The 11,403-nt window shown below is 53.1% G+C and overlaps 1 protein-coding gene across 1 annotated transcript; it reads left to right on the forward strand.

The window, feature by feature from the left end:
- Window positions 1-275: 275 nt before the first annotated feature.
- On the forward strand, window positions 276-4,877 carry LOC311202170 (tektin-3-like; the record flags this gene model as incomplete). The annotated part of the gene is made up of 7 exons (XM_084276710.1): window positions 276-833; window positions 1,336-1,419; window positions 2,350-2,420; window positions 2,554-2,697; window positions 3,828-4,050; window positions 4,299-4,453; window positions 4,631-4,877. The coding sequence occupies 7 exons, from the start codon at window positions 276-278 to the stop codon at window positions 4,875-4,877; spliced, it is 1,482 nt and encodes a 493-aa protein (XP_084132836.1).
- Window positions 4,878-11,403: the final 6,526 nt, after the last annotated feature.

The following is an 11,403-nucleotide window of genomic DNA, read 5'->3' on the forward strand; positions in this document are numbered from 1 at the left end:
AGGAACTAGGATGTCACAGGAAGGTATTTTCTTGCCCAGGGGTCTCACTGGGTTGCCAGTGGAGAGCCCTGGGTTGCACAATGGCCGCATCCTGTTGCCCTGGCAGCTGCAGGGAGTGTTCCAGGGAACAATCGGGTTGCTGAGCACCCTGCGCCCGTGGCAACGGCCCACTGCTCCTGTGTCACTGAGGGCACCGGGCCCCTGGCAGTGCTGCCACAGAGCTCGGCAGTGCAGCAGCGAGTTCAGCATCTCCACGAGCACTCCAAAACCCCAGAATGGAGCTGCTCGGCTCTCCCTTGAGGACTACGTACACCCACCCAAGATCAACACCCCGCAACTTTCTGCCTCCTATCAGCACAGCCTCCAGCCTTCAGAATCGCTTCCCTTCCTCCCCCTTGCCTAACAGCTTCAGCTCCCCCTGGATGCCCAGAGTGGCCAAACCCACTGTGGGTCCCTCTTCCAAAAGCTCTCAGAGGCTAACCCCCAGAGAGGCACTTCCTCCCATCTCCCACCAAACAGCCCTCTTCACCAGGTACACTCCTGGTGACTGGTACAGGTCCAACCTGACCAACTACAACAGGTCAGAGACTGTCCGGCACGCTGCAGAGTGTCTGACAGCTGACAGCTCCCGCTTGATGCAAGATAAATACCAACAGACACGGAAAACCCAGGGAGAAACCACCAAAACACTGGGACAGCGTGTCAATGACATCATATTTTGGAAGTCAGAGCTGCGCCACGAGCAGGATAAGATGATCGAGGAGACCAACGCTCTGGCAGACATGAAGGGCCGGCTGGAGAGAGCCTTGGCCAACACGGAGGCCCCTCTCCAGGTAAGCGTTCTGTCCCGGGGGCTGCAAGCTGTAGCCTGCTGCCGACACATCTGCAGCTGTTCAAATGTCTCAGTAAGCTTCATTGCAGCTCTGGAACAGCTGAGTTACAAAAGTTGGTAACAAAGAAATGCCTTGATACCTGCTGCATCCCCTGTCAGCACACGCTGAGCACATCAGAGCAGCACTTGGTGAAGCCAATGTTTTCAGAAGCGCTCTACCCAAAGCCCCAGGTCAGAAGACAAAAGCCCAGGTCTTCCTATGAGGCCCTGGCGAGGTCAGCGTCAAGCCTGACCCTGAGCTGGGCTGGCACCAGGGCCACATGTGCTCCCTCATGGTGCTGCAATGCTGCCATGGCAGCTCAGCAACTCGCTGCTGATGCCCTGGGCCCTTTTCTCCCCTGCTGTCACCTCTGTGCCCACCTTTCTTCCTTTAATTGATGTGGGGACCATCCCTATCTGGAAGCCTGTCCCTGCAGCCAGCAGTGATGGTGTGTCCCCAACAGGTCACCCAGGAGTGTCTGCTTCATCGGGAGAAGCGGATGGGCATCGACCTGGTCTGTGATGATGTGGAGAAACAGCTCTTTGTGGTAAGTCTGGCAACGCAGATCAGGCGTTCCAGGGACTTGTACCTAAGCTGCCCTAAGAGGCTTTTGCAGCCCTGTTCCCTCACTGGCTCCTGGTGAGGCGGGATGGTCACATCCAGAGAGGAGTTGTCAATGGCTGGATGTCCAGAGGGAGATATGTGACAAGTGGTGTCCCCCAGGGGTCTGTACTGGGACCGGCATTAATTAGTATCTTCATCAATGCCATTGACAACAAGGCCACAGCAGGACTGCTGCTCTGTTTGCTTAGGCAATGTCTTTAACAGCAATCCTAAAACCATGCCCCCTTCTGCCTGCCTTTGTATAGCCTGCTGTAAGCTCTTGCAAGCAGGGCAAGAGCTGGCAGGGGAGATGGGATCCTAACACAGGGAACGGCGAAATACAGTCGCTGCAAAGGCATCACGGAACTGGGAAGGGAATTGTAGCCCTGGGAGTGTGAAGCCACCACTCCCTTGGAACAGTTTTTCTTATCAGTCGGGCTTTAAACTATGAAAAGATGAAAAGGTATTTTGGGAAAACGATCCGAGCTGCCACATCCATAACGGCTGTTTGGCTTTTCAGTATTTGGAACCCATTCTGGGTGTCCTTTTCAGCTGGCTCCTGCAGGCAGGAGGGCTGGAAAATGACTGGGTTTGAGTACGAACCACCTGGGGCATCAGAAATGGGAGAGATGTGTGCTGAAGGGAGCTGAAAGCAAGAGATGCCTTCCTTTGGTGGAGCTGAATGTTGTGAGAAATGGTGGGGACTAGCACCAAAGTCAAGGCTACCTGCTCTTGTCCCACATGGATCATGTTTCTCCTGGGGAGGAAAGCATTTTGGAAACCAACAGGGCAAATGCTGATGGGGAATGGGGATGAGGGTGCGCAGGGCAATTGAGCCCAGATGCTGATGGGCTGGTGTTTTGCCTCTGCCCAGGAACTGGACATCATCAGGTCATGCCAAGAGAGGATGCGACGGCACCTGGAGCAGGCAGAAGCCCAGCTGGCGTAAGGAGGAGCTCCTTATCCCCTGCTGTGGGGCTGTTATGAGCTGCCCAAGGGGTGCTGCAGGGAAGCAGCGTGGGGAGGAAAGCGTTGCACCCCTCCATCCCCTGTGACGGTGGCTGTTTGTGTGTTGAAGGTCCAACAGGCTGGCCCAGCACGATGTGGAGAGAGACCTGGCCAACAAGCAGGCAGCTCACCGCATCGACGAGCAGTGCCACCAGCTGAGGAACAGCTCTACCGGCATCAGCTACTTCCGAGGGGTCGAGCGCGTGGATGCCACGTGAGTGCCCGCCGGGCTTCCCGCCCCCAGCATGCGCGGTGCCTGTCCCTGGCAGGGAGCTGCTCTTCCCCAGCTCGCTGTAAGCACGTGTGTCTCTGCATGGCACGTCCATCCCGCTGGGAGACCCCCGCCTCAGAGGGGACCTTTGGCTCCGCTCCCCATAAAGGGAGAGCAACTCCTGGCTTGGAGCAGGATGCCGAACATTGGGCGGGCAAAACCGACTCCCACCCAGGTCAGCATTCTGTCAGGGCTCAGAGATCAGCCTGGAAACGAATGCAGCCCAGCACCTCTGCACAGCTCATGCAAACACACATTTGATATCTGTTTCCAAGATGTCTCAGTGCTTGCCTGAGTGCTTGTCATTGATGTCGAGTCTGGGGGGTTCACCCCTGCATGCAGAGGGCCTGGCAGGGAGCCAAAATGACACAGAAGATAAAGAGATCATGGTCCTAGGATAGAGTTCAGCTGCTTTTTTGGGCCAGGAATTCAGCTTGGGCGTGGCAGTAAAGGAACGGTGACCTGAACCAGCCCTTGCAGAGAGATGCCCAGAGTGGCAAAGGGCTGAGGAGTAAATCCGCTCATGCAGGCGCATGCGGTTTGTGGAGGGGCAGAGATTGATTCCATTTTTCTGATGTTTGAATAATTATCTGTAGTAGAGCTTGGACATATTTAGCCAGGCAAATGAATTGTGAAGGATTGATGCCAAAATTCAGAGAGGGGTAAAATGTGTGGCAGATCAGCATGTTTGAAGTGGACCTTCTGTGGTCTCTAATGTCTTTTGCTGACCTTGTTCTGGGCTGCTGCACAGGCGTGAACTTCCTCATGAATACAGACAGGGAATTGACTATTATCTAGTGCTCATTTGGTTTAGTATCAAGCTGAGGTCTGATGAAAATCTCTGTTTTCCTGGGGGAATTTGGTTTGTCCGAGCTTTTGTAAGTGTCCCAGTTTTCTCTATGACTATGTCATGGTTTGATTAGCATATCAATCCAGTGGTGTCCAGATGTCTGCCTTCCCCACGGCCAAATGATTTACCCTACTTTCAGTCCCTGCTGCTCCCTGGCAGGGTCTGTGCCCTCAGCAGCACGGGCTTAGCAGGGACCTCTCCTTTCCTCTCCCCTGTCTGCCAGGATCTCAGTGCCGGAGTCATGGGCCAAGTTCACAGACAAGAACATCCTGCGCTCCCAGAGCGAACGGGCAGCCTCTGCCCAGCTGCGGGACAGCATTGAGAACCTGCTGGTGGGGACAGACAATGAGATGCGACAGCAGTTCCACTGCGTGAACTGCGCCTTCACCCACCGCATCGCAGAGATGGCTGATGCCAAGAGGAAGATTCAGGCCCAGCTGAGCAAGGTAGCCTGAAGCTCTCCCTTTGGCTGGGACACTGCTCGGAAACCTCTGCTGTGACAGCAAGGGCAGAGAGAGGCTTTTCCCTCAAGAGACACAGCTGATGGATCTGTGCCTCTGTTTGTGGCCAAGCGACAGGAGTCTGAGCCCATGTATCCAACTGGGGGTTTATTGCAGACAGAGGGAAAGGGAAATGATGTGGTCACTTGAGAATCTAGTTTTTAACTGATGCACACGTGTCTCTCTCCTGGCAGACACTGCAGGAAATCTTCTACCTGGAGAGGAGCATCGAAGCCATTCAAAAAGCCATTCGGGACAAAGGGTTTCCCTTGAAAGTGGCTCAGACCCGGCTGGACAAACGCATCCGCAGACCAAAGATGGAGCTGTGCCGGGACCCTGCCCAGCTCCGGTAAGTGCCCAGAGTGCCCAGCAGCAGCCTGTGAGGCAACCCTGAACCTCACACCTCCTGGAAGCCTGACATGGGCATGAGGCTATGTGAAGGCGCTCAAAGACAGTTGACTCCCAACCCCTGGGCCTGTTCATCCCTCTGAGGGGACTGTTAACAGGGTGTTTTGTTGTTTTCCAGCCTTGTCAACGAGGTCTGTGAACTTGATGAGACAATCCAGAGCCTTCAGCAGCGGCTGAGAGACAGCAAGGACGTGCTGCAAAGGCTGGTTCATAACAAGTCTGTCTTGGAGCACGACCTGGTGGTGAAATCCAACTCCCTCTTCATTGACCAGGAGAAGTGCCTGGCGATGCGCAAGACCTGTCCCAGCACAGTGCGGCTGCTGGGGTATGTTCAGGCTGGGCTCAGCTGCACTCACAGCAACTGAGATATTCCCAGTTTGGTTCAAATGCCTTCCCAGTTTTCTGAAGATGGTTTGACAATAAATGATTAGACTTTGTGTGTTACACAGTCTACTAGGAGTATATGTTTTCCCCTTTATTTTTTCCCTTTCCACTGCTCTTTCCCAGTGGGCCAGAAAGGAGCTGAAAATACCCCATCAGTGACTAAGAGTAAATGCAGCCACAGGTGTTGATCCCTACCCTTTCAGGCTGCGATTTTAGGAGTAAGTCTGATGTGGAAAAAGCACCAAGGGAAGTCAAGCTAGTTGTGAGAGTACTTAGCTGTTGCCATCCCTAATAGATTTTAATGCTGCAGCAGAAGAAACACAGAATCACAGAATCACAAGGTTGGAAGAGACCTTTGAAGATCATCAAGTCCAACCATTCCCATCCTATGCTAAACCAGATCCCTAAGTACCTCATCCACCCTTTTTTTGAACACATCCAGGGATGGTGACTCAACCCCCTCCCTGGGCAGCATGTTCCAATATCCAATCTGACCCTGCCCTGGCACAGCTTCATGCCATTGCCCCTTGTTCTATGTTCTGTCACCTGGCTGAAGGGACCATCGCCCACCTCTCTACAACCTCCCTTCAGGTAGTTGTAGGTGGTGATAAGGTCTCCCCTCAGCCTCCTCTTCTCCAATCTAAACATCCCCAGCTCCCTCAGCCGTTCCTCATATGATTTGCCCTCCAGCCCCTTCCCCAGCCTGGTTGCCCTTCTCTGCACTTGCTCAAGGACCTCAGTGTCCTTTTTATGGTGGGGAGCCCAGAACTGCCCCCAGCACTCAAGGTGTGGCCTCACCAATGCCGAGCACAGGGGCACAATCACCTCCCCAGACCTACTGGCCACACTGTTTTTGATACAAGCCAAGATGCCATTGGCCTTCTTGGCTGCCTGGGCACACTGCTGGCTCATATTCAGCCTGGTGTCAGCCAACACCCCCAGGTCCCTCTCTGCCTGACAGCTCTCCAGCCAACCTCGCCCCAGCCTGTAGCGCTGCATGGGGTTGTTCTGTCCCATGTGCAGCACTCTACACTTGGCCTTGTTAAACTTCATCCCACTGGCCTCAGCCCATTGGTCCAGTCTGTTCAGATGCCTCTGAAGAGCCTCCCTACCCTCAGGCAGATCAACACTTCCTCCCAGCTTAGTGTCATCTGCTAACTCACTGAGGGAGCATCCAATCCCTTCATCCAGGTCATTGATAAATACGTTGAACAAGACTGGACCCAGGATTGAGCCCTGGGGGACACCACTCGTGACCGGCCTCCAGCTGGATTTGGTTCCATTCACCCTTTGGGCCCGGCCATCCAGCCAGTTTTTAACCCAGCTGAGGGTCCACCTGTCCAGGCCAGTGGCAGCCAGTTTCTCAGTCAGAATGCTGTGAGAAACCCTGTCAAAGGCTTTACTGAAGTCCAGGCAGACACATCCACAGCCTTCCCCTTGTCCATTCAGCGGATCACCTTGTCATAGAAGGTGATCAGTTTGACAGGATCTAACTTTTGTAACCCCATGTTGACTGGGCCTGATCCCCTGGCCATCATGCATGTGCTTCATGACAGCTCCCAGGATGACCCTCTTCATGATCTTCCCTGGGACTGAGGTCAGACTGACAGGCCTGTAGATCCCTGGATCCTCCCCTCGACCCTTCTTGTCTATGGGTGTCACATCTGACAGCCTCCAGTTGAGTAGAACTTCCCCAGTCTGTGGGATTGCTGTTAGATGATGGAAAGGGGTTTGGCAAACACAGCTGCCAGCTCTTCTGCCAGATCTTCTATTCCTGGTCTTATTTTGGCTGGAATGGAATTAATTTTTGTATTGGTGTCACTATAATTCTGTGGTTTGGATTTATAAGCAAAAAAACTCAATATTAATGTGCCAGTTCCTTGCTGAGCAGGGCTTACACAGCATCAAGGCCTTTTTTCTAATTCTGATCGAGAAATGAATCAACTCAGAGTGCACAAGTACATGGAAGGGGACAGAACATGCCCAGCTGACCATAACTGACCAGCGAGATCATCCATACTGTACGACTGCAGGAGTGAGCCCAACGTTGTGTTTCACTTGTTGTCTACAAAGGTGGCCTGGTTTCTTTCTAGCAGCGGGTGGAATGCTGCGTTTGGGAGCTCAGGTGACAACAGCGCTGATAACACTGGGATGGTTTCGTTGTGTGCAACAAGTCAAGGACTTTTCATCTTTTCACGCTGGCCTGCTAATGAGAAGGTGGGGAGCACCCAGGGAGCTGGGAAGGAACACAGCCAGGACAGGTGACCCAACATGGTCAAAGTGGGTCTTCCATGTCAATTACTGTGACATTATGCTTCCCCTGTTGCCCCCCTGTTTTCCTGACTTTTCCTGACTTTTCCTGTTTACATGGAGCTGCTTCCTCCGACCAGCCCCTGCTTTTGTGCTGAGCATGACAGAATGGGTATGGAATACCCCCTTTGGCCACTTCGGGTCACCTGTCCTGGCTGCATCCCCTCCTTTCCCATTAGTAGGGAAATGTGAACAACTGAAAAGTCCTTGATTACTTGGCAACAACTGGAAACATCAGGGTGCTCTCAGCACTTCTCTCATCCTAATTCCTAAACACAGCATTCTATCCACTATAAGAAAAGAAATTAATTCCATCCTAGATGAAACCAGGACACTTAGGTATGCAATGGATCAAACCTGCGCTAATAAGGTTTAATTTAATGAAGAATAAATGTTTAAAGGTGAAAAGAAACACAAAGCCATCCGGGTCCCCCACTTAGGCTGCAGAACGAGCCCTGAGAGGTCTGAGATGGAGTACTTCAAGCATGTGGAGAGTAGCCTCTTGGATTTAGTAGATGCTTGTGAGGTCACTGGAAACTGAGTATCTCAACAATGTGTCCTTGGCCAATAGTGGAATACGTGCTTGTGAGGTCATACTGACAGATCTGGAGCATGATGTGGACAGTGAAGGTTGTTGTGAGGTCACTGATTCTGGAACTGTTGACAGGACAAGAGAAGGCAGATGGTCTGTGTTGTGATGTCAGTGGTTCCCAGGTAGCTGATAGGTCAGACAAAGCCCAAAACTGGTGTAGAGAATATCATTACTTTTATTTGGACAGGGGAGAAAATAGATATCAAGAGGCTTAGGAGTCAAGATAAGGACAGGGAGAGATCATCCTGTAATGAACGACATGGGCAAAACAGACTCAGCAGAGTGAAGGACAGAAAACTCTCTGGTTTCTTACACTGCTCTGCACACCCAGTGACACCAGAGTTGGATAATGAGAAGCGTGACCAGATCTTAAAACAACGGGACCAGATCTTAGAGCACCTTCCCCCCACCCCTCCCTTCTTGCAGACTTCAGTGTAGTCAGGATTTTGCTCCCTTCTTCCCCCCCATTGTGGCACGGGAGGGGCAGGGACTGGGAGATGGGGGCTTCGGTCAGTCCCTTGCAAGTTGGTTTCCTTCTTGGCCAGGGGGGGTCATTCATTCCTCACACCCTCCCTCTGCTGCACCGTGGGGTCGCACCCAGGGCAGACAGTCCTCCACGACCTTCTCCAACGTGAGTCCTTTCCCACAGGGCTTCAGCTCTTCCCCAGCTGCCCCACCGTGGGTCACTGCTATGGGTGCAGTCACCAGTCACAGTGTCTCTCAGTCCCAGTCCTCCACGGGGTCACCAGCCTCCCCCCAGCAAAACTGCTCTGGAACAAATCTCTCCCTTGCTCATCTCTGTGTCTCTGTCTCTCTCCACGGGCTGCCAGTGCTGGCAGGGGCTGGCTCCAACGTGGGTCACAGCATCTCCTGTTTGTCTCCACCTGCTCCATTCAGCGTGGGGCCTCTCCACGGGCTGCAGGTGGGGTCTGGGCTTTTTCCATGGGCTGCGGTGGGACACCCGCTCCACCATGGGTTTCTCCCCAGGCTGCAGGGGCATCTTTCACTCTGGCACATTGGGCGCATCCTCCCCCCTCTTCCCGGCCTTGGTGTCTGCACAGCTCGTTCCATCTTCTCACTCCCTTCTCTGGTGGAAAAATGCAGCTGCTTGTGTTCATGTTTTCCTAAATGTGATTCCCAGAGGCGCTGTGACCATCACTGATGGGCTCGGCCTTGGTCAGCAGTTACTCTGCCCTTGGATCAACCAATGTTTGCTCTGCAGGGCCTGCAGAGAACTTCTAGCTGCTTCTTGCAGGAGCCATCTCTGCAGTCCCCATCCTCTCCCAGCACCCAGCTACGCCAGACTGCAACAATAACTGACCTTTCTATGTATCTGAATAAAACTGTTCTGGGGGAGAATCTCCTCTGAAAGCTGACCCCCTTCACATGCTGCTTGGCCGTAGCAGGCAGCTGAGGAGAGAGATTTCATGGTTATTAAACTGTGTCATGTTTAACTGCTGTTTGTTGTCAGAGAAATCTGTCTGTGCTTGTGAGCACAGATGATGCCGGGAAAAGTGTTGGGAGTCCCAGGAGGCCAGTGAGGGAACTGCTGGGCTTGGGGAAGAGCAAGGCTCTCCGTGCAGGGTTGGATCTCAAAAGACTGCTTTTCCTGCCTGTCCAGATTTCCTTAGCAGACCCATATCCATCACAGGATGCTGCTGTCACTTATTCTATCAACTGAGCCATGGCAGAAAATACCTGAGACTGGAAAAAGGTCCTCCATGGGAAATTCCTTTGAAACCTGTATCAGTAAGGACCCAACTAAAATCCAAGTAGTTGTAGGAGTTTTGAGCTCTTTAATGAAAGTGACTTGAAGAGCCATGCTTGTAAGGGATTTCTGGATGTTAACGAGCCCCATGGTGTCTTTTCTTCTGAATCCCCAGACCTCAGATACCAAGAGAAGAGTGAAGAAAACTCTCAAGACGTCAAAGTCAGGAGTAATGCCCAAAGTACCTTGAAGCACTAACAGGCCCCACTGGGAGCCATTACTGACAAAGCCTCCCCATGGGCTCGTTAGAGCAGACAACTGGAGGCCATGAGGACAAACACAGGCACAGTGCAGGCAGCTCTGATGCTGAGGACACCCTGGCTTGGTCTGATGAAGCAGCAATGCCAATGCTGACCCCCAGCCCCTGGGCAGGGATATCCTGAGAATGTCAGAGATGAGATCATGGAACAATCCCCATGAGGTCTAAGACACCAGGAGGGAGTCTAGAAAAACTGGTCTTCTCTTGATGACCTGGGCCAGGCTTCTGGGATGAAGGGAGCTCATGGCAACCCGGCAGCACTGCAGAGAGACAGCTCTGCCCAGGAGCAGCTTCTCTGCCAAGCACACAGGGCTGGGGACACTGCCTGTAGGCACCAAGGGGAGACCTGTGAGGCTGAGAGAGCTGATAGATGCTGAGAGCTCACTGGAGGAGAAATCTGCACAGCCTCTGCCTGGTATGTCTGTGGGTGCAGGGCAATGCAGGTTCTGTTCCTGGAGGGATCTCCTAAAGCTGGGACATGGGACAGTGTGTGGGGTCTGTCAGGAGGACAGGTTCTCTATAGGACCAGAAGGTGCTGCCTGGAAGGGATGCCCTTCTGCCCCATCAGAGGGACAGGGCAGGACAGCTGTCTTCTCCTGGGCATGGCTGCAGTTGCACTGTGGAAAGAAGCAGTGGATGTAAAGTCTGACTCATGGAAATATGGTGCAGGGTCCTTGTCCCAGAGAGAAGAAACCTCCGAGTGCCTGTCCTTCTAGCCTTTTGGGGAATGTTTCTTGCTGTTTCCCCTCCTGTTCTTGCTGCCTTTCTCCCACCGTTTACTGGGGCTCTGGGCAAATCCATTGGTGGGGTTGGCACTGAGCTGACCCTCACTTCAGAACCCCCATCTGTAGGACTGAGGACTTCACAGGGGCTCCAGCTGGGGTGCAGGCTGCCTCCCACAATGGCACCGCTCTCCCAGGGACTCTTGTGCCCCAGAGAGGAGCCCCATGCAGAAGACAATGCCACTCATTGCCTCTATGTGGGCTGGTGTAATTAGCCCTGTGTGTCCCTAGATGGTATTGGGGATATGAGATCCTCCTTGGGTAGGATGAGACCACAGAAGGGCTTTGGAGCTCTGCCCTGGGAGACTGGATTCCTCAGCTCTCTGTGGGGTCCATTTTCTTCTACAGGGAACAGCAGGGTTTTATGAGAGAGTGTCCAGCACAGGGATGCTGAGAGCAGGGCTGATGGACAGAGCAGCTCTCCCCACTCTGCACTCAGGGGAAGGATTCACTAGAACTGCAGCAGCAAAGCCAGGGAGAGCCCACCTCTCTTAGCAGTGAGCACAGAGCAGACATCTCTAAAAGGGACATGCCAAAACTCTTCCTGAATACAGAGTCAATCTCAGTGTATTCCCTAAGAATTGGAACAGTTTTTCCTCAAAGTCACGTTCCCTAAATTCTCACTGCCTTTTCATCCTCTGACAGGACTCCACACTTGACAGCAGCAGATGCCCAACAGCAGCTCCATCAGCCAGTTCCTCCTCCTGCCCTTTGCAGACACATGGGAGCTGCAGCTCCTGCACTTCTGTCTCTTCCTGGGCATCTACCTGGCTGCTCTCCTGGGCAATGGCCTCAT

The sequence above is a fragment of the Gallinula chloropus genome, assembly GCF_964237585.1.
Source record: "Gallinula chloropus genome assembly, chromosome: 29".
Taxonomy (NCBI): Eukaryota; Metazoa; Chordata; class Aves; order Gruiformes; family Rallidae; genus Gallinula; species Gallinula chloropus.